We start from the raw sequence: 23,097 nt of genomic DNA, 5'->3' as shown, positions 1-23,097 counted from the left end.
AGTTCTCGGCCAGGGAAAGCTCCGAAGTATCAAGGCAACCATGGTCAGTCCTAGAATAATAAAAGGTTTGAAGGTAAGTGTTACAATTGTGGAAAAAAAGGCCACATGGCAAAGGATTTCTGGTTCAAAAAGCCTGCAGAGAGTAACGTCGCTGACTCAAAAAATAAAAGTGAAGATGACTGGGACGCTGTAGCATATCTAGCTATGAATGAAGAATGGGACGCTAAAGCATCTTATTGGTGGTGCTCAGAAAATAAGGTGTTGACTGACTTGAGAGAGATTGAAGATACATTGCATGAGGAAATGGAAAACCAAGTTGCCCAAACCCAATCTAGTCTGGATGAGCTCGAGGAATTGCTTAATGGTGACGATGTCAAGCAAGAAGTACCTAAGAGTCCTTGGCAAACTGGTGTGTGTCAACAACCAGAAAAAGAAATACCTAGTGAAGTGGAAGTATCAACTCCACAATCACAACTAAGGAGGTCAACGAGAATACCGAAGCCAAATCACAAATACGCCAATGCAGTAATAATAGAAGAAGCAGTTGAAGCTGAGATGCATAAAGAAGCATCACAGAATTCTGAGTGGCATACATCTAGGCGAAGAGGATGTTGTGTTAAAGAAAAATCAACCTTGGGATCCAATGGCAAGGCCAAGAGATGCGAAACCCATATCATGCAAATGGGTGTCCAAGATTAGAGAGAATAATAAGATGGTGTTGAAAGGGAGTGTTAAAGAAATCAACCCCATCTCATTGAAAGACCTGCACAAATCTAGAACAAAGAATTCTAGAACATTCATTAAAGTTGGTTAGCTAGATTATCCAAGTTAAAGTAGTCCTTTGTAGAAAGGACTAGAATGTTGTTTCTTAAGTTGGTTGAAAAGTCTAGAAGAATGGTAAGGTTTCCACCAACATGCAAGATTAGTGTAGATAATTCTAGCTTAGGAAGTTAGTGGAATTATCTAGATATCTTTAGCATGATGTGTCCATGCTTCTCCAAGGTTCCATCCATGCCTATAAAAGGAGAAGGCATCCACACCATTTGTATCAACAATAAACCAAGCAAGAAGAAGAAGTAACCAACCAACCAAGTGAGAGTGAGAACTAAGAGTAGTCTTGTGAGGAGTGTGAGAGTTCTAGAGTTTGTCTCTAGAAAGCGAGTGAGTGTCATTGGTTCTAAAGTGTCTTTGAGAGTTTGTGTGTTGTAATATTTTGTGTGTGTAATACAAGTAATTTGTTTACTTGTGTTGTCTCTCTAACACTTGTGTTAGAGTTGTGTACTCTAATCTTTTTCCCAACATTGTCTACATCCACCTCATTGGACGACATCGAGGTGTTGGGGTTGAACCGGATGGAGCCCTACCGCTAGATCTGTCTCTCGCTCTACTGAGTCATGTCGAGATCGAACTTGGGAGTGACAGAACGGACCCAGCTGCGAGCGAGTTGTGAGATCGTGAGTTATGGTGGTGGTGATTAGAAGCGTATATGAGTGTGAACTGATATAGAGGACTGGGTTATTGGGGACAACGGTAAAAAAAAAAAAATTCCTTCACCAAGCTACCAAAATCCTCTTTTCAAATTTTTAAGTTTTTAATTATAAAAACATTAATTTTTTTTATTAAATAATACTTTTTTATTATTTTTTTATTCACATGGTGCAAAGTTAGCGTCCGTGTTAGCACAAATGTGAACCCTACATTTGCCACGTCATCACACTTAACGATTAACTTAACAGATTTTTCAACGGATGTATAAAAATGAAAAGAAATATAACTAAGTATATGAATTTGAAATGTTTTAAACATGTTGTATGAGGTTGCAATTAACCTCATACTTAAGAGGGTAAAATGTAATTTATCCAAAATTTTTGTGTACTTTTTTTTCTTCTAATGATCTAACTACTCTTATTGATAGTAAAAATGTCCATCCCATCTAAAAACGTGGGAAGGTTAAACAGAAGAGAAGCAAGAAGTAAAAAAAATGTTGAAATGAGGATGTACGTGAGAAGGTTTCTAACATTTCTATTTTAGATTACGTCATAACATTTAGAATTTATACGAAAAAATAATTAAATTAAAAATAAATTAAAAGATCGAAAACCAAATTTTGTAAGGTTAATTTGTGATATGTGTAAATTATAATGTATTCAAATGAAAATAATTTCAAAACTTCTTTATATTGTTCTTGGCAAAAAGTTCCGTAATTCATGGCCTTCTTTGGTAGCCCAAATCAATTACATTGCCCATTGTCGAATCCACACTCCCATTCCCATTCTGTATTTGGACCGACCTAGATCTAGCTCAGGTGACATTACGTGATCCCAAACCCAAACGACCTGCATTATGACGTCGTTTGACCCTAACCTGTCTGTCCCCCCAATTTCTGGGCAAGCTTGCAACAAACACATCGGTTATGGAGGAACACACTCCTCACAATTTCCGGGATGAAATGATAGCTTCTCGATGACGTTCTTGTGGGCTATGGCTACGAAAATACTCAGGTAATTTAATATGACATAAATAACATTAATAATTTTCTCATCAGCATGACATGTTTATTTACTTAGAACACGTTTATTTATTTAGAACGAGAGAATACGATTAATTGTTGAAGTCAATAATAATGATGAGAACTAATATATATAAGACCAACTGCTCCGTCTAATGAATTAAGTCCTTGTTTTTTAAGGTATTGAATTACCCATTGTAACATAAAACATCGAGACTCACATATTTTTTTTGATTTTGTACACGTAAGTAAACAGACAAGAAGTCAGAAATCAGGATAATTACAACACACATTCTCGGCGATTAAAAATGCAATTAGTCGAGTATCTATAATCTTTGGTGAAAGGTTGGTTTCACTTTCACAATATTCTAAACGGTAAATTATATTTTACCCCCTCAGGTTTGGGGTCGATTGAAATCTCATACAACATTTTAAAAACATTTCAATTTCATACATTTACTTATCATTTTATTTCAATTTCATACATCCGTTAGAAAATCCATTAAGTGGTGACGTGGCAAATATGGGATCTATATTTAGGCTGACGTGTCTGCCAAATTTGTGCCATATGGCAAAAAAAAAAAATTTTATGCATTTAAAACATAATAATTTACCTATTATAAATTTAAAAAAAACCCTAAAACCCATCTTCCCTGACCCCTTCCCTGCAACCCAAACCCCCCCATCCCCACATCCCCCGTAACCCACCCCACCCCACCCCATCTTGCCTTTCTCTCAAATAACCTTCAAGCCTCTGAATTTCGTCACGAAGCGACTCTCTCTCATTAGAAATTTCTCCGACGACTTTGGTTAGCTTGGCGTTGTGAGCCAGGATGTTGTCTCTTTGCTGCCGAATGAGAATACAGTTTTCCTCCATCGCCGCCGACTTCGATAGCAGGGCATGGTGTGACTACTTGTGTGACTAGTCGAGGGACTCGAGCTCGGCAAGAAGACCATCACCGGATTCGGAGGTTTCTGGGTTGTTCGGCGCATCTGGGCCATTGACTTGAGTTTGTCGAGGTCCAGATCTAGGGATCGCTCGGGTGGGGTGGAGTGGGGGGTTGCAGGGGAGGTGGGAATGCGGTGGGATATATTTTATGAGGTTGCAATCGACCTCAAACTTGAGGGGGTAAAATATAATTTACCCTATTCTAAATGGTTCCATGCCGGCTGAAATTACTTGCAACCAAGATATCACTCTAAAAAAACTAAAAAGTAAACTTTTTGCTACTTCTGATGACTAAAATTTCTCGCTTTTACACCAGAGAAAACCTGAGCTTTGTACCAAAACTCAAGCAGAAGACAAATTTCCAAGCTGAAGTCTGAAATAACTTCTTATTTGAAGAGTAATTATTTGGAAATTTTGTTAACATCAGGAGGAAGTGTATAGCAATGAGGACGTTGAGAAACTTGTGCTAGCTAGTACTCGAAGAGTACGGATGTTGTTGCAGCGCCATAGCCAATGAGCTTCCTCCGTTGCTGCTGGTGATGTTATATTCTTGTCCACCATTTTCAGAAGAGCTGTTTCGGAGCATGTTAACTTCCATGCACTCCTCTCTCTCTCTCCTGCCTTATTTCTTTGAGCATTGCCGATACGTCTTTCATGGTTGGTCTGTCATTTGGGGTTGAGCAAATGCAGAGCAATGCCACACCTAGAGTCTGCAACATTTCCTCAATTTCGAACTCTGGACGGGCACGTAAGCTTTGATCTAGGACTCCAACTCCCCTTCTATTCTGCCTTACCCAATCTATAATGTGCAGCCCGTCTGGTATGGTTGGATCGATCGGTTGCTTCCCTGTTAGCACTTCTAGCGCAACTACGCCATAGCTGTAGACCTAGCATTCGTGTCATGTTTCTTATGTTCGTGTCGTTTTTGTGTCATAACCGATAGCTTAACGGGTTGTGTTGTGTAATACCCGTTAAAGTAAACGGGTAATATGACCCGACCCGAAATCAACCAATTAATATTATCAGGTAATATGATCCGACCCGTTACTTGTTAAAAAAAAATATTTTAAATCAATAAAAATGAAAATGAAAAACATAATTTGACCCAAAAAAATGTAAAACATAATACTAAATTAGTATATACATACTAAATTTTGGGGTTGACCCCCTTCATGAAAGTTGTAAAACTTTTCATTATGAGTGATTACATTTTTCACACTTCTACAATAATTATTACTAATTATATTAATTTTGCACTCAAATAAAAAACATTGTTCATGAGATTTGGAGGGTTTTAAAAATCTAAACGACTATGTAACCATTATCTAAGCGTTGAAGACGCAATTATGAACATTTATTATGCTTAGGGGTGGGCATAAAAACCGCCAAACCGCAAAACCGCATCGAACCGTAAGAAAAAAAACCGAAAAAAACCGTGTTGACTGAAAAACCGAACCGAACCGTTCAAACCGGTTCCGGTTCCGGTTTCGAATGACCAAGAACCGGCCGAACCGAACCGAACCGTTTTATTAATAATAAATAAATTATATATACACACACATGTCATGGTATAATAGGTTGAAAAATAGGTTGAAAAATTGTGTACAGGAGCTACTGCTTCTTGCTTGCTCTCTGAAGTCTGAAAACTTGCAATTTGTTTCATCATTTTTTTGTTTGTTAACTGATTGACCAGTGCATATGTATTTTAGTTGTCTCTTTTTGTTGACTTGATGCCACTACCAAAGACATTTGCATTAAAAAAGATGTGTTGTATGCAACTTTATGTAATCAGTTTTAAAAGATGTATTTGAATGCATAATGATTTGGTGTTCAAATAATTTATTATTAGGAACCGTAAACCAGCAAGAGCCGAATCGGAACCGGTGTAAACCGAACCGTAATGTTCTAGTCATAAATTTAAGTGGAACCGCACCGAATCGAACCGTTAATATATTTCGGTTCCGGTTCCAATTTAGGGGTGGAACCGCACCGAACCGCACCGTGCCCACCTTTATGCTTTCACATCTTTCAGACTTATACATTAATGATTATGAATTTTGTTTATTTTTTATGGTTATAAAAATTCAAACAATCATATACCCATCCTCAAAGCGTAGAGGATGCGATTACGAGCGTTTGCATATTTTTTCATATTTTTCGCACATGTAAATTAATTATTATAATTTTTTAATGTGTTTGATATTTTTAAATTACTCGATATTTTTATTTTGGGTAAATCTCAGTTTACTACCCTCACGTTTCGTGGTTTTCAACATTTAGTACATCAAGTTTTTTTCGTTCCAGGGTCATACCTAAAGTGTTAGTTTTGGGACAATCTCATACATTCGTTAGTCAAACTGTTAAGTCTGCCGTTAACTAATGACGTTGCGCCTATGTGAACAATGACTGGGTGCCACGTGTCATTAAGGGCGTGGACTTTTTTTTTTTTTTGGAGAAGGGGTTCAAAAAAAAAAAAAAAAAAAAATAAAATAACCCCTGTCTTCTACCTCCCCCAACCCCCCCCCTCGCGCACATTTTCCCTCCCTCATCCCCCCGCACCCTCTGCAACCCCCACCCATCCTCCCTCATTTCTCTCTTCTACAACCCTCATCTCTTTTGATCCATAACCTGCCTCAACTCCCCCAAATTGTAAAACACCTGCAGCCTAGTCCCCACCTCAGCCTAGTTCAAACCCTTCATCCCTCTCTCCTCCGTACGCAACTTGTCTCCGGTCTATTTGACCCACTCGAGTTCGGAATCCACCATATCAATAGCGGCGAGGTCGTATTCATTGTAGAGAGCTAAGATCTCGTAATGGAGCTGAGTGGCCTTGGTGAGATTCGAGGCACTCAGGGTCGTCAGAGGCGATGGGTCCAAGCTTACTGAAGAGACGGAGGGCTCTGATGGAGTGGTGGAGAAGATCGGATGAGGCATGGAGATTTTGGAGCTGATAGAGTGGTGGAGAAGATACGGGCTTTAGCTGGATCCGACATCAAGGTCACTGTCGACCTCCCCAACAGGTTCCTCTCCTCCACCGCCAAGTCTCAGTCTTTCGCTACCAACTAGGTCCAGCGAAACGTCGTCACTTACCACCCCAACACCTAGATCGAAGCTATCGGCGTCGGCAATGAGGTTTTCATTGACACCCACGACACCACCAAGTTCCTCATCCGTCAAGTATTATTCAGCGGGGAGACCCCCTTGAGGCCCAAAGCAAATCTGGTGCGGTTTGCAGAGAGAATAGAGGGAAAAGGGAGGAAGGATGAGAGAATGGAGGGTGGTGCAGGTTATAAAAGAGAGAAGGGAGGGAAAGGGTGCAGGTTGTAGAAGAGAGAATGGAGGGAGAGGGTGTTGGGGGTTAGGTTTTTTTTTTTTTTTTTGAATTTTTTTTTTTGAACCCCTTCTCCAACAAAAAAAAATCCACGTGGACCCCTTAATGGCATGTGGCGCCCAATCATTGTCTATATAGGCGTCACGTCATCAGTTAACGGCAAACTTAACAATTTGACTAACGGATGTATGAAACTGTCCCAAAATTAACACTTTACGTATGACTCTGGGACGAAAAAAACTTGATATACTAAATGTTGAAATCCATGAAACATGAGGGTAGTAAACTGAGATTTACCCTTTTATTTTTAATGTGTTTCATGATTTTTAATCTCAATCTTTGCCTATAATATCCTATAAAAATAAATAAATAAATAAATAAAACTTAAATTTTAAAATTTATATTGAATAATAATTAATAAACAATATGTACATATTCATTATATCTATGGTATTTTATAGTAAGTTTTTTTTTAGTAGTTTAAAAAATTTAAATCATCGAAATAACTTTTTTCTTATTGTGTCGAAACAAGTTACTTGCGTGTCACTTTCGGGTAAACCTATTAAGGACCCGTTATTATCGTGTGACCCGATTAGTTATCGTGTTGATCCGAAACTCGTTATTTTCGTGTCATGTTAACGGGTCGTGTAAGAAATTGTCAAGTCTAATTATGAGAGCTTGTCTGGTCTAATAATGCTATAGATGAATGAAAAATAGGCAACTATGCTGACTACAAGGTTATAAATTTTACTAATTGATCAGACATACAAGATTGGATATTGTTGGTATTTCCTCGATATTGTTGGGCTTCGGAGTTAAAAAAGGGAGAAGTTTGAATTCCTTGCGAGAAAAAGAGAATAGGGTTCTTTTTGGTCGAAGGAGAATAGGGTTTGACTATATATATTTTTTTCCATTGAAAACTAGAGCAAAACTCGTACGCAATGTCGAATGTCATCTTCAGTAACAAAAGAAGGTTGTCGCCAGAAGTCCACCTACTCTTCTCATTTGAGGATTTCCCGGAAGCCCTTCCAAAAACGGGCATTAATTTAGGAATAATATTTGGCTATTCAAAGATGAGTAGGAACTCTTACTTAAAAATTTTCTAAATTGTTCGTTGTCAACTTATAAAAGTTCGTGTTTATAATCAGAACCGTTCATATTATAAATCACCCTATAAAGATCGCCTCTGCAAAAAATCAATTAAAACTAATGTCGTTTAATCATCAAACTGTTTAAAAACAAATGAACGGTATCAGTAAAAGCATTACGAACCGTCTATATATTTACTACAATAGATTGACTAAACAACCTTAGTTTTTAATTTATTTTTTGCAGAGATAATCTTTACAGTGTGATTCATAGTATGAACGGTTATGATCATAAGTACAAAGCTCTGTGATTAAAACACTAAAAGTTTTGAGTAGGAGTTCCTACTCATCTTTGAGTAGCTAAGTTTTGTTCTTAATTTAGGGGTGATACTTGCATCGATATTATGGGCTGCACCACTTTATCTATGTCTTGCCGTAAACGTATTATCGTATAAGTTTGATAATCAAAATCCTTTGTTTCCTTGTTCATCATTTAAAGGTCATCTCTAGAAATGTCCATTCGAATAAGAGATCATGAAGTCATATATATCAAATAGAGATTTTACTGATATTTTATAGAGATCATCTTTAATGAAGATTAAGAAAATAAACATTTCTAATTATAAAATTTGTAATGTGAAAATAAGTTAGTCACAAGGGTGGACAAGGTGCACACCCATAGGAAGATGTAAGTATTTTCCTTAATTTGGCCGGAATGATCATTTAACACAAATAATATGTGGTTGGATTTCGTCCGGGAATGGGAATAGAAATACCACCCCTACATCTGCATTTCAGGTCTTAACCAAATACTACATCTTAAAGGAGTGGTACGTGGCCTTGCTGTCCTAGTTGGATAACAACTACAATAACAAACTAATAAGAAAGTTTTATCTTACTAAGTGTGATCGGTTGTTTGAAATTGTAGAACATTATTTCGCTCAGTTTTGCACCAAGTTTTTCGTTAGCTCCAAGTACTCTGTCTTTTCTTAAAGTTTTTTTCTAAGTCTTACCGGCTTTTCCTTTATCTCTTTTTCCCTGAGCGTCTTTTTCATAATCACATTGTCTAACCAGATCATTTATAAATTTTTGTTTCACATGTCTAAACCACTTTAATCGATTTTCATAGCCTCCCTCCTAAATTGATGTGGCCTTCTTCATAAATTAATACTTTTTGATAGATTTTCTTCTCACAAAGTGAAATCTTAATAGGAAGTGCCAAGAAACTTTTTATCATAATCGATTGAGTCATGTTATATTAATTTAGAACTCATTTAGATGTGTTTTTAAAATGACTGAAATCGTTTTTGGTGAAAATATTTTTTGAACCAATCTTTAGTAAAAACGCAAGTAAATTCTAAAAAAAAAGACTTAAAGTGCTTCCTAGAAAAAGCACATAACTAGTGATTCTTGCAAAAAGCACTTTAAGTGCTTTTGAAACTAAAAAATATTTTCTCTAAAAACGCTTTCAGTTATTTAAAAAAAAAAGTATATAAAGTGCTTCCTAAAAAAAGTACATAACTAGTGATTCTTACAAAAAGCACTTTAAGTACTTTTGGAACCAAAAAATATTTTCTCTAAAAACGCAGTTATTTTAAAAGTACATCCAAATAACTTCTTAATTTGACTTGGTTCTGCTTAATATGCAAATAGAAAGCCCAAAAAAAAAAAAATTGGAAAGACATGAAAAATTGGCCCATAAAAAAAGGCCAGAGAAAAATAAACAACTGTTACATTTTGGGCCAAATTAAATTTGGGCATCGGTAGGCCCTTTCCAACGCACCGCTTGAGAGGCTGAGAGGGAGTCGCACGCTAATCTCCTTCTTCGTGTGTAAAACCTCAAATGGCCGTTTAAGCTCTCCCAATTAATTTTCCGTGACATTTTTGCAGAAAGATAAATTCGATGGCGGGTTCGGTTATGCTGCAAAGCCTGTGCTGCATAACCGTACAATCCCCAAATTGTTACAAGAATCAATCCCTAGCTTTCACCCACTCTCAGTTCTTCTCCTCCAATTCATCTTTAAGGCTAAAGAAGCAGTCTTTGCTCTCAGCTATTCGGATTAAGAGGCAGAGGACTCAGAATCATCGCTTTGTTGTTCCTATTGCATTTGCTTCACAGTCCAACTTCTTCAACGGTTAGCTGCACTTCACTGCTTTTGTTCTTCTAATTTGTAGTATTGAATGGCATCCTGAACATTTTTATTTGGTGGGTTTGTCTAATTTTTTATGTTTCTGGATTGGGTTTTTTCTGTTTTTGGTTTTTGGTTTCTGGGTTCTGATAAATGATGTTATTGCAGCTGAATAGTAATGGTGAGTAGGAAGTAATGCGCATATGTATGCAGAAAGCATGTTCGTTTTCTGTTAGATAATGGAATTTCGTAGTCTCTAGATTTAGATTTGTGTATTAATTCCAGTGATTTTTGGTTAGGAGAGTGAAAGTGTACCTGACTGGCCTGAAAAACAATTGCGATGATTTCTGTCGTGCATGAAACATTGAGGTTATTGTAGAGGCAGTGAAGTTGTGACTAGAATGATAATTTTTGTGAATACTTGAATGTTCTTGCAGGAAGATTAAAGAATATAGACTTCAGTTGAGGGAACTGGTTAATCATGCATAACCCATGAAGGCCTAATACTTGGTGGGTGAAACACTGACTGATTACTGATTTGCAATGTGCAGTAAGTGTGATTTTCTTAGGGAAATTTTGGTTACATGACCTTTGTTCTTTTACGGTTCTAGGTTCATAAGAATAGATCCCCTTATTGTTATTTTTCCGTTTTCGTCAACGGGAAACTCTTATAGAGGATCCACTTCTAATTCCATGAAAAGTAGTCCAAGAAGGCATTTCTATGACGACCTTTAAATGCAGGCTAATTTTGAGTCGGGATTTTTAATTGTTAGGATAAGATATTAGGTTTGTGGTTGAGTTTTTGAGTTACATTATCACTTCAAGGACGTTATTTTGTTCTTTAAAACTTAAATTCACATCAAATTAACAATGTTGCTACCCCTCTGCGTCACATGATTTACTTTTGTTGTTGTCCTGCTCATACAAGAGAGCAAGTAGTTACTACCAGTTTTATGTTTACATTTGTGTTAACTACTGGTTAAATTATGTAAATAGCTCTGCAAACGGCATGGAAGGTTGGGCGAGATGGAGTTGAGGCAGGAACCAATCTCGTGCCGGTAATTCTGCGGAGTCTTAACCTTTCGAAGTTTTATTTGCATTTCAGTGCACAGTGTTTTTCTTGTTTTCAGTACAAATTGAAGATCGTTGATATTCTGTTTTCATTTTGCTTTTGGGGTGCTAGAATTCAGTACCGAGACCAGTTGCAAGGGTTTCCGTGACTATGGTGGCGTTGACTCTTTCACTATTTGTGCTCAAATCTTTCCTGTCTACAGCTTTCTTTGTGCTGGTATGTTGTCTATTTCTTTCCTCCAGCAAGAACAGTAGATTGCTTATTTTGCTACCTTAGAGCATCTCCAAAGGAGATGTCAAAAGGTCCACATCATAAATAACAGTAACAAAAAACAGCATTATAATCCTACATGGCATGACATGGAAAGGCAGCAGGAGGGGTTGCTGTCAAATTTGACAGCAGCTTCAAATAATTTTTAATTAACTACTAAATCTTTTTTATTAAATTTTTTGCCCTCTCTTGCTCTACCCATCTTCCTGTTGAAAAGCTCACGAACTGCAATCACAAAGAAAATCTTTGATTTTCCATCTATCACACACTATGTGGACGAATATCGACTAAAAATCATCGCTTTCGAAAACCCCCAAATTGAAAAACCCTAGTCTCCACCAAATGTGAATCTAGCACCTCCACAATGCACCAATGCCCAATCCAACTCACAGAAGATGACTTACGCCAGAGACGAAGCGGGTGGAAGCAACAACGGCGATGGTGCAGGCGGATTTCATAGAGTGCAAGCAGAGCGTGACCTAGAATCCAATTGGGAACTCAATCTCGCGCAAAAACTCGAAGAGTATCTAGGTGGAAGCAACGTTAGCAATGGAGGTGGATTTCATAGAGTGCAACCAGAGTGTGACCTAGAATCCAATTGGGAAGTCAATCTCGCACAAAAACTTGAAGAGTTTTTGCTCAAGATTTGCTCTGGTGACATGCCCACTGAAGCAGGAGGCCATGTCATTGTTATTTTTGCAGAAGGTGTTCCTTTTGCTTCAAACTACTATTTTTCTATTAATTTAATGTTTTTTTAAAATATAAAACAAATCTTCACCAATATATATAACAAAAATAAAGAAAACAAAATAATGTAATAAAATAATAATTTAATTTGACATGTCGGGTGGAGAAAAAAAAATTTAAATGTCAAAGTGCCACATAAACTATAAAATTTAAATTTTTTTTGTTTAAAATTTGACATCTTCTTTCGAGATGGTCTTACTGTAAAGAAGGCCTTTTTTGGGCATGCCCCCTAGAACTCCAATTTAGTCTCACTTTCCCTTCTGAAACAAAAAAATCATCACTTTACACCCGGGAACTCAATATTCGCTCCACTTTGGTTGAAATCTGTCCTTTTCGTTAAATATGTTAATGTGGAAGGGCAATTTAGTAATTTTCTCGTAGGTGGTATTAGAGTTCCATTTTCTATGGTGACATGACAATAAAAAAAAAAAGAAAAAAAAAAAGAAAACCCATCTCCTCCCCGTGCCCTCCCCACTCCCTCTTCCCTTTATTTATAATAATTACTTTCTGTTACTCTCTCTCTTCGATGGACAACGGCTGACGAGGGAGGGGTTAATACTGGTGTGGGTATGGGCCGTATGGCTTATGATGAGGGAGGTCGGGGAAGAGTGAGAGAGAGATGTGTTAGTTGTGATTTGTGTATTCAGTTCTTTGAGTGAAGCCTCATGGGTTGGTAGTATTCAAGGACATAGTCGGGATGAAAAGGTAGATAATTGGAAATTTGGAACCCACCTGATTTGAAACAATTGCTCTTCCACGTAAGCACTTTTTCATTGAGAATGGGATGCTTGGATTCACCATATTGGGACCAGTTTTTCTTCCACGTAAGCAGATTTCGTCTCTTTTTAACGGAATACACGGAATCTAACCAAAGTAGAGCGAAAATTGAGTTTCAAGGTGCAAAGTGGCGATATTTTTGTTTGAGGGGGGAAGTGGGATAATGTTCGAGTTCCAAGGGGCATAAGAAAAAATAAGCCTTCAAAGAAATGAGATGCTATGTAGACAATATATTCGTCGTCAACAAGAGAACATTATTCTTGTATGGATAGTCTTCGTTTTTTAAGTACATGTATCATATAACTGTATTGAAGTAAGCATTCAATGATAACAGGCTACGATGGGACTTGTATACTTTATATTCATTGCTTTGAATAATGATGGAGGGCCGAGGAGTGGAGGCACCACCTCGACACCAAAGGAGGACGGGATGGACGACAGTCTAGAAGAAGCCAGAAGAATCATGGAGAAGTACAAGTAACAGCCACATCACATGGGTGGAACAAGGGATTTGGTTTAAGCTTTTAGGAAAGGCCTAGCACAGCAAACCTGACTGTGAGGCGTCGCCCCTCTTCGAGAAGTGGTGCGGAAGTTAAATACTTGTATTCTTTGCGGAGCTCATGGAGATCTTATTAAACACAAAAGAATGGTCTTTCCCACAGAAGTTAGCATTGATGGATGGTAGGAAACTGTGACGGTGTGTAGTTAGTGGCGGCACAAAATCTGCTTGCTTGTTTTTCACAACTTTTAAAAAGATGTTACAATAACATCAGACGACGACGTATAACATTCCTCTTTGCATTACAGATTTTGTGTTCGATTCTTCATTCTCCAGTTTGTATCATGTATTTATAATTCAACCACCATCAAATTGTACACCGCCACCAGCTTCTGCTCCTCCGCTATCTGAGTCTGCATCGGAGTCTCTATCTGATTTTGAGTCTCTGGGCACTGACTCGCATACACATTGGTTATCTTGTGATGTTAATTAAGAGCTTTATTGCTATTATTATAGTTAATTCGTATATGAATTTGGACATTAATCCTACTCTTCCATGCTAATGACGCACCGCAAGCCTTCCCCCTTCAACATTAGGTCAAAAGCTCTGTTGATCTCCGAGAAAGGAAGTCGATGCGTTATAAACTTCTCTACTTCCAGTTTCTGTATCGAAAGTGATCAAGAAAACATTCGTTAAAATCCACAATCGAAGAACCGATCACTCGAGAAAGTATTGGATAAACTTAGGTTACCTTGTTCATGTACATGTCCACGAGAGAGGGAAGGTCGCTCCGAGGCTTGTAGTTGCCGAAAAATGTTCCTTTGAGGGTTCTTTCATCAAGTACTTTCATGGGGTTTGTCTTGAAGATTGCATCTTTGGTTGGCACTCCTACAAGCACCGCTACACCCCACCCCTGTTTCATTACCAATCCAAACATATATGTTTCTTGAGTTGCAAGTTATCAACCCTTAAATTGTAACTTCTGTTAATATAAAAATTAAGCATACATCATGAACACATTCGAAAGCGGAGATCATCGAATTAATGTTCCCGGTGCACTCTAAGCTTCTGTCAACTCCACCATCCGTCATCTCAGCGATAACCTGTCGATTGTAAAGATAAGATATAGGATTAAGTATAGTTGAACTATCTGTGAGGGGGTTTAAGTGTAAATTAAGAACGAGTCTTCACCTCCTGCACTGGCTTGTTATGGTCTTTCGGGTTCACAAACTCGTTTACTCCGAAGTTCTTGGCTAAACCAGGTAAACCAAAGTTTTCAGCAAGAATTGGTTTCTTATGTTTTGCCAATAGTTTTTAAACCATGGTAATTTAACGATGACAATGTGTAAAATTTCAACTATACCTTGCTCAAATCTATGGGGATTCAAGTCTACCCCAATAATCCTTGATGCCCCAGAAATCCTTGCACCTTCTGCAGCCTGAAAGAGAAACACTTACAATTCTAACCACCAAATGGGAAACAACGCTAAGTATTTGATCGAACTCTCGTTTCCTCCCCCTGCGGTCCTTTTTTTATGTCCTTAGGACTGAATAAATCAAGAGAGAACCAAGGATCGATAAAATTAAAGGGGTGTGTAATGGGAGAAAACGGGAATGTAAAAATCATTTTGTTCCCAAAACTTACAGCGAGGCCAACAGCTCCAAGTCCAAAGATAGCAACTGAAGAACCCTTCTTTGGTTTTGCTACTTTCAGAGTGGCACCTAAGCCAGTCGACACACCACAACTGAGGATGCAGACTTTATCCAATGGTGCCTTTGGGTCGATCTTGGCAAGGCAGCCTTCGTGGATAACTGTGTACTCGCTAAACGTGGATGTGCCGAGAAAGTGATTAATCGGAGTCCCATTCTGCGAAAACCTTGCTTTCCCGTCACCAATCATGACTCCTCTATCGCAATTGATTCTCAGCAGCTCACACATGTTGCTTTCCTCAGACTTGCAATGTGGACAATCCCCACATTCCCCAGTGAAAACTGGAAGCACATGATCCCCCGGCTTGAGGTTCTTAACGCCTTCACCAACACTCTCAACGACGCTGTCACGAAAAATAAGCATTTGCATTCATAATTTGGACAAAAACATGGGGAAACATAAGAGAGAAAAAGAATCAAGACTGGAAGGCAATTAGACATAAATACCAACTTAACTTTTGGTAAGATTCACTTAAAAGCAACAACCTACCCAGCTGCTTCGTGTCCGAAAATCCTAGGGAACAATGGTGTCTGGCCCTGAATTCCCGGAAGCAAAACAAATAACAGAAGATTAATAAGTTATAAAAAGTAAAATGAAAAGTTTGAGAGAAATATGCGTAAATAGGACCGTTTTAGTATCCTTCCAGTCCAAATTTTTACTGAAAGTTTGTAACCGGATTCTGTTTGCGTATATTTCTCGGTTAATTCATAAAATCATGTATAAATGGTCATATGGATTATGTATTTGCTGACCTTAGCTTCCCAGAAGTAGATATCAGTGTGACAAAGAGAGGTGTATTTGATTTGGACCCTAACTTCATTGGCTTGCGGTGGAGCAACATCCACCTTCTCTATCACCAAGGGCTTCCCTGCTTCCCAAGCAACAGCCGCTGCAAAAACCACAACAGAAAATCCCATCTTTTAGATGATCACAAATTCGATCAAATCCATACATACGTTCTTCGAAAGTAAGAAACTTTGCGCTGAACCTTTGCTGGTGATCGCACGGCCAGCATGAGCCGAAGTGCTGTAAAGTTCCGGTCTGAGGAACCTAGATTTTTGGTTATTTAGGAGCTTCAAGAAATGGTCATTGTGCACCAATGTTCTAAAACTCTTATGCATTTTGTGCATGGTGTGTAATTCACAGTGTTCTACTTAGAAAGAAAAAAGAAAGATGAAAATGCCAATTGGCAAACACAGATGGTGAAATATAATATCAAAGGTCAAGAGCAATTCTTTGCCTATTTTTGGGAGGATGTTGAGAAAAAATGGCCTCCAATAACTACTCCACGGGACTCTCTGTTAACTTATTCTTAGGAGAGAGAAGATGAGTCTCTCTCTCTCTCTCTAGAACACTTTGATGAATTAAGGCATCTTGAAAGTGAATCGTATTCCATTTGGACTCGAAGGTTAAGTGTTATATGAAAAAGGTGGAGTGCTGGCAATGTATAGAATATATGAAAAAGGTGGGGTGTTGGTGAAGTATGCAATATATGAAAAAAGTGGGGTGTTGGTGATGTATGTCATATAGGCCGAGTCCGACATTCGATTGCTTTGATTTGAATTAACCGGAGGATACCTTATATATATTATTACATTAAAAAAATAGACAATCAAACCGTTTAAAAAAACTTATAATGAATCTATGTACGTTTTTTTCTCTCATCTCCTCCTAATATGATAAGTCAAAAGACGACAGAGATAGATAGAAAGCGGTATACACCATTTGCATCATGAGTGAAGGGTTCCCTTTGCAGTTATTTCATGTTATCATTTTTCTTTCGAAATTTGTGTTGTTGCTATATTAAACCAAACTTATCTAGCGGAAATTCCAATAAAAAGAGAATTGTATTCAATTCCTTCCAACTACTGTTGTATAACCCAAGTCCAATATGAATTAGTATTGCATCAACATGCTTTAAAATACCAATGTCAAAGTGTCACAGAGTTTTAGATTACACAATTTCACAGTTACTGTCACAGAACATTACATATTCAATTCAACTGTCTTAGGATTAGGGCTATAAATTGGCTCGAAACAGTTCGAGCTCGCACTGTGTTCTGCTTGTCGAAGCTCGGCTCATGAATGAGCCAAGCCAAGCCTAGTTCAGCTCGATTAATAAACAAACCAAACTTGAGCATTGGTGGTATGTTTGGCTCGTAAACCTCATGAGCAGCTCAAAAAAAATTTACGACATAACTCGAAGTAGACTTGAATTCGGCTCGGTCGAATATATATATTCTCAATTCTAATTCAATTTGTTATAAGAATAATAATAGTTATTTTTTTCGTATTTCTTGTATAATACTTGGAAGAAAACGGGGATACGAAAATCACTTTGTTTCCAAAACTTACAGCTGAGGCCAACAGCCCCAAGTCCAAAGACAGCCTACCCAGGCGGCCATGTTTTCAGAGTGTGCTAAAGTTCTGGACCTTGTATGCATGCTTTCCTTGTATGAGCACCGAGCACGTAGGGCTTATTGAGAAAAAATAGCATCCGGTCACCTCTCCAAAGGACTCTCTATTTTGATCCCAGACCCTCCGGTTCTCTGGAATGTCGAACGAGCACCGTCACCAGAGGTCCGTTAGTGAACGCTCGCTATAGTGGCTTTGTTTTATCACAGATCTGTCATCCGTGATGGTTTACACGGGTGACCGTATAGGCGGATATAAGAATTTCCACCGACTTCAGGTCCTGTTTGTCAAATGGCCTGTGATGATCAAATCAGGTTGTCGTTGGCTGCGGACCGCAGTAATACATATTTGTTTTCTTATATATGTGATAAGGGTACTTCATTTTCGAAAGGTAAGGATGAATTTATCATTGCAGGAAATGTTGAGACTGTATACGTGAGTTACTCTCTTACGAAAAAAACGAGTCGATAAGTACTTATTTGAACCCAACTTGACATAACATTCGTAGATTAAACATAGAAGATCGCTTAAGCAGTGTAACACTGCATACTTTGGGCAACACTAAAGTTGTTCCATCGAAGTTGGAAACTTGATGAAGTTTATTTATGAACTGATAGCTACTCTTCCATGCTAACGATGCACCGCAAGCCTTCTCCCTTTGTCATGTAATCAAAGGCTTTATTGATTTCTGAGAAAGGCACCCGATGCGTTATAAACTTCTCTACTTCCAATTTCTGTTCAGAAAAGTAAAAAGGAAAGGCTTCATTCATTAGAATCTGCAATAAAGGAATTGAATGCTTGATAGAGTGGATGAAATCTTAGACAAAAACTATGTTACCTTGTTCATGTACATTTCGACAACCGAAGGAAGGTCTGTCCGAGGTTTGTAGTTCCCGAAAAAAGTTCCCTTAAGCGTCCTTTCATTAAGCACATTAATGGGCTTAGTCATGAAGACTGCATCCTTGTTCGGTACTCCAACAAGCACAGCCACACCCCAACCCTGCAATACCAATTGAAAGGATGTAAGCTGATAACTGTAGCCGCAGGTCAGGGTAGAATGTAGATAGGCAAGCATTAAAAGATGAACTAGCACACACATATTCTACATTGAACGGGAGACTGGTGACTCTGTGAACATGATGAATAAATTACCGATTCAACCTAACTGAAGCAATCAAAATGTAACTGCTGTAACCAGAAAACATACATCATGAACACATTCAAAAGCCGAGATCATGGCATTAATATTGCCGGTGCACTCTATGCTCCTGTCAGCTCCACCATTTGTCATCTCAGCAATAACCTGTTGATTTTGTAGATCAAATTACTAAATTAGAAGGTTGTACACAACTTAACGATCTATGTTGATATATGGAGCAACATCTACTAAGAATAACAAATGAGTTTTCACCTCCTGGACTGGTTTGTCATGGTCCTTTGGATTCACAAACTCATTCACTCCAAATTTCCTGGCTAAAACCAGGGAAAGAAAGTTTTAAGCAAGAATCTGTTTCTCTGTTTTTCCAGTAAACTACCTGTTAAACCATGGCAAATGGCAGTGGACAAAAATTATAAATACCTTCCTCAAACCTCTTGGGATTCCTGTCAACCCCAATAATCCGTGATGCCCCAGAAATTCTTGCACCTTCAGCAGCCTAGACAAAGCCTATATCAGTATAAATACGGAAAAAGAAAAAATGCAATATATTAAAGTATTTGGATCAACAGAGTTTGTCCGAGACATACAGCCAGCCCAACAGCCCCAAGTCCAAAGATAGCAACTGAAGATCCCTTTTTCGGTTTTGCTACATTCAGAGTGGCACCCAAACCTGATGTTGGAAAAGAAAATATTCAGCATATCATCAGCTTTGGATGCATAAATCAAGACCGTAATGTTTTGAGTAGAACACCAAACCTGTCGAGATGCCACAGCTGAGGATGCAAACTATATCCAAAGGAGCCAGGGGATTGATCTTGGCAAGGCAGCCGGAATGAATAACAGTGTATTCACTGAAGGTGGATGTGCCGAGGAAGTGATTAATCGGAGTCCCATTTATAGAAAACCTCGTTTTCCCATCACTTAGCATGACCCCTCTGTCTGTATTTATTCTTAACAGGTCACACATGTTGCTTTCCTCAGACTTGCAATGCGCACAGTCCCCACACTCCCCGGTGAAAACAGGTAGCACATGATCACCAACCTCGAGGCCTTCAACGCTTTCCCCAACACTCTCAACGATTCTGTCAAAACAATAAGCATTCGTAGGTCATAACCTGGACTAAAACCAGAATTGCAATTAGACACCTCTCAAACTGGTATGGGACTCAATATTTGGTGAAAGTTAGAAGTTAAAACATAAGGTTGACTTAATAAACAACGTACCCAGATGCTTCATGGCCGAAAATTCGAGGGAACAAAGGTGTCTGGCCCTGAATCCCAGAAGAAAAATATAATCCAAATAAGTAAATGTAACAATAAACATATAAACCGGACGATAAGCCACATTCCATAGGAGAACAATTACACGCCAATTGTTCAGTTTCGAGTACGACTGCATTTCGTGGTTAAAATTCACACATGTTCCACAAATTTGTTGTCGAAGTTCATATATGCTAAAGAACTAATGATCCTCTAGCTTTTCTAGCACGAACGGCATTTGCAATTAACTTAAAGAAAGAGATGGCAAAATTGGCCGGAAAACTCTACTCGTAGTTTACAAATCTACAAATTTCAAATCGTAATCATATAAAATCATATATGCGTGTGTGTGTGTGTGTAGTGTGTATTGCTACTGACCTTGGCTTCCCAGAAGTAGAGATCAGTGTGGCAAAGTGAAGTATATTTGATCTTGATCCTAACTTCCATGGCCTGAGGTGGAGCAACCTCCACCCTCTCCATCACCAACGGCTTCCCTGCCTCCCATGCAACCGCCGCTGCAAAATCCACAACACAAAACTCCCATCATTTACCAGAATCATATAATTCCGATATAACTAAGAAACCCATTTAAAAAAAGATTCAAATTTGCACTGGTACCTGTACAGGGGATCACAAGGCCGGCTGTAGACGACATGTAGTAAAGATTTGGGGTTAAAGAAGTGAGATTCAGTTGATTTGTTAGAACTCAGAGGATGGTTTTAGCAATGGGATTATCCACTTCCACTATAAATACGAAGTAAAGTTGTAAGCTTTGTTTTGGTTTCAAGTGGACGTGTAATGCGTCCACGGTACAAGTGACTGTTGAACTCAAAAACCAGAGGAGAAATACCACTTGGCAACCACAGATATTTTTTACCGGTCAAATGGCAACCATAGATCTGGACTAGTAGTAAATATCATGAATAATGTTAGAGAGACTAGTTTAAAGTAATAATTTAATCATTAATAATTACGTTAGATGATTTATAAAATATCATTTAAATATATGATCTTTCTAGTATTATTCTACTGATGAGTGATGAAATTTGTTTAATACTAGCAATAGTGAGAAGTGAAATTAATTCTTCATTTTTAGATTTTATTAATTGGGGACGGTAAGTGCATACGCAAAGTCCCTTCGTCCTCACGGCACGTAAGGGTTTCGAGTCTAGGGTTTGTGGGCGGCAGCTACTACAAATCGGTGTGTGGCAGCGGTCCGTTCTCTTTTCAGTGACACGATGGATCTGTTTCTTCGGCTCTTCAACTCAAGATTGCAGTTGTCGGAGTCTAAGAATCTGGAGGTGGTGATCAGCAACACGACGACGGAGAGGCTTAGGGTTTCAAAATTCTTCTTGGTTGGTAAGGTTCTCTCCCATAAGTATTTGAGGCCAAATATTGTTATGGGGGTAATTAAGGATTTATGGCGTCCTAAGGTAAGTGTGGAGACCACGGTGATCGGTGATAATTGCATCCTCATTAGCTTTAATTTTGAGGAGGAAGTTTGAGTTGTTCTAAAGGATAGTCTGTGGTTCTTTAGTAAATCCTTGTTGTTATTGGCGGAAGTTAATAAGTTCTAGGTTTCGGTTGACGTTCCACTGCGGGAGCAATGTTTTTAGGTCCGTATTCATGAGGGAGGTTATTAGAGCAATCTTGGGTCGGTGCATGAAGGTCGATTGCAATAATGATTTCTGTTTTGGCAAATACATGCACATTAGGGTTGCCATTGATGTGTTTAAACCTCTCCGATGGGGTGTGCAATTGAGGTTGCCTTCATCGGAGGGCGGGGAGCTTATTAGAGTTCTGGTGCAATACGAGCGTCTCCCGACGTACCGTTTCCTATGTGGGTTGCTTGATCATAAGTGTAATCAATGCCATCTCTTTAAAGGTGGAGTGTGGATGATACATGTGTACCATATGGCAAGTAGATGCAAGTAGGTAATCCCACGTTGGGATCGGTGCTTGGAAAGCCTGGGTCTTGAGCAATGATGGAGAATGGAGGATGGAGGCACCGAGGTTTTCCCCAGGGTTGGGCCACGATGTTGACACTGAAGTGGTTGAGGGGGCTGGGGTTCATTCAGAACAGGCGGTGGTTGATGGGGAGGCGAATATGGGGGTGGGTTCGAATGTCTCAAAATGAGGTGGTGTAGGTGGGCCTGACAATTCCTGATACAACCTGGTAACCCGACACGAAATTAATAGGTGTTCGGGTCTACACGATAAGGAATCAGGTCGTTATTGAGTAACCTGATAAGCACCTAAGATAACAGGTTGGTTCGGGTATACACGTGAGTAACACGATACACAATAAGCAAAATATTAATTTTATAATTTTATAACCTTAAAAAAAATACTATAATAATTATATATATTAATTTAACAATTTTATACCCCTAAAAACTATAATAATTATATATATAATTAAATTTAAAAAATTGGTGACCATTGGATTGGCTGAGATTTAATCTCAACCGTCCATTGTGCATTAGGTTGGAGGCTAATGTATTTTTATATGGTATAGTACTAGTGTTTTATTTCTTTTCATAATTATTTTGGTAAACTTCTCATAATTTGAATGGTTTTTAATGTTTGGTTTTTCCATACTTAGTTTATGCGGAAGAGAGTTCTGACGTGGAAACCTTACTGAAAACATCATCAACATAACTCTTGAAGGCAATAAATCAAGCCAAAGTTCCAATACAATTTTCTCATGATGATCGATGAAAATTGAGGATTTTGTAAAAGGAATAACATGCAAGCTTTGAGTTCCATTGACAAGGTTTAAACTTTTGAGAAATGCTTCACAACCTTGAAAACAAAAACTCTTTCATTTTGCATATCTTTGCACATTTAATATTTTGTAATAGACTAATAGTGTATGGATGTTTTTTTTATTAGGCTCTTATTTTCGAGTGTAGATGTACTGCTTAAACGACAAATGTGTTTTAATGTTTTGAAGTAATATTTATGTGGCAATATGTGGTATGTGCAAATTTAAGAAAAAATATATATTTTTCTTAACGGGTCATAATGGGTCGGGTCACTTTACATGTTGGGTAAAGTGACCCAACCTGTTAAGGACCCATTACAATATAGGCTATTACTGGCGAAGCAAAAACCGACAAGAAACCCAATTTCTGTCGGAAATTTGGCAAAAATCCGACATAAAACAATGTAATGTCG

General features: G+C 38.3%; 3 protein-coding genes across 6 annotated transcripts; 1 reads left to right on the top strand and 2 right to left on the bottom strand.

The window, feature by feature from the left end:
* Positions 1–9,643: 9,643 nt before the first annotated feature.
* Positions 9,644–13,678, top strand: LOC103960411. 3 transcript variants are annotated; one of them, XR_007251901.1, is made up of 5 exons: positions 9,645–10,012; positions 11,003–11,064; positions 11,190–11,294; positions 11,703–12,053; positions 13,207–13,342. XR_007251901.1 is itself a non-coding variant. In XM_048567374.1 (5 exons), the coding sequence occupies exons 2-5, from the start codon at positions 10,550–10,552 to the stop codon at positions 13,351–13,353; spliced, it is 321 nt and encodes a 106-aa protein (XP_048423331.1). In that variant the 5' UTR covers positions 9,876–10,012; positions 10,444–10,549; the 3' UTR covers positions 13,354–13,678. The 3 variants fall into 3 exon arrangements, 2 of the variants coding, with proteins under 2 accessions (XP_009371161.2, XP_048423331.1); XM_048567374.1 differs by lacking the exon at positions 11,703–12,053 and adding an exon at positions 10,444–10,556 and having other exon boundaries at positions 9,876–10,012; positions 13,207–13,678; XM_009372886.3 differs by lacking the exon at positions 11,703–12,053 and having other exon boundaries at positions 9,644–10,012; positions 13,207–13,678.
* A 214-nt stretch (positions 13,679–13,892) lies between these two features.
* LOC125469685 (alcohol dehydrogenase 1-like) lies at positions 13,893–16,474 on the bottom strand. The gene is made up of 9 exons (XM_048567351.1): positions 16,072–16,474; positions 15,836–15,972; positions 15,573–15,619; positions 15,018–15,426; positions 14,736–14,811; positions 14,564–14,625; positions 14,380–14,475; positions 14,124–14,285; positions 13,893–14,034 (listed from the first exon to the last, which is right to left on the bottom strand). Exons 1-9 carry the CDS (start codon positions 16,211–16,213, stop codon positions 13,918–13,920), a joined length of 1,248 nt encoding a protein of 415 aa, XP_048423308.1. The 5' UTR covers positions 16,214–16,474; the 3' UTR covers positions 13,893–13,917.
* A 1,472-nt stretch (positions 16,475–17,946) lies between these two features.
* Positions 17,947–20,696, bottom strand: LOC103961574 (alcohol dehydrogenase). 2 transcript variants are annotated; one of them, XM_048567355.1, is made up of 10 exons: positions 20,536–20,696; positions 20,296–20,432; positions 19,882–19,928; positions 19,414–19,739; positions 19,245–19,327; positions 19,078–19,153; positions 18,910–18,971; positions 18,706–18,801; positions 18,337–18,498; positions 17,947–18,232 (listed from the first exon to the last, which is right to left on the bottom strand). In XM_048567355.1, the coding sequence occupies exons 1-10, from the start codon at positions 20,570–20,572 to the stop codon at positions 18,116–18,118; spliced, it is 1,143 nt and encodes a 380-aa protein (XP_048423312.1). In that variant the 5' UTR covers positions 20,573–20,696; the 3' UTR covers positions 17,947–18,115. The 2 variants fall into 2 exon arrangements, with proteins under 2 accessions (XP_048423312.1, XP_048423317.1); XM_048567360.1 differs by having other exon boundaries at positions 17,947–18,186.
* Positions 20,697–23,097: the final 2,401 nt, after the last annotated feature.

The sequence above is a fragment of a genome, unplaced genomic scaffold (genome assembly GCF_019419815.1).
Source record: "Pyrus x bretschneideri cultivar Hongxiangsu unplaced genomic scaffold, Pyrus_bretschneideri_v1 Contig10, whole genome shotgun sequence".
Classification (NCBI taxonomy): domain Eukaryota; kingdom Viridiplantae; phylum Streptophyta; class Magnoliopsida; order Rosales; family Rosaceae; genus Pyrus; species Pyrus x bretschneideri.
This window is presented reverse-complemented; position numbering and strand designations above follow the sequence as displayed.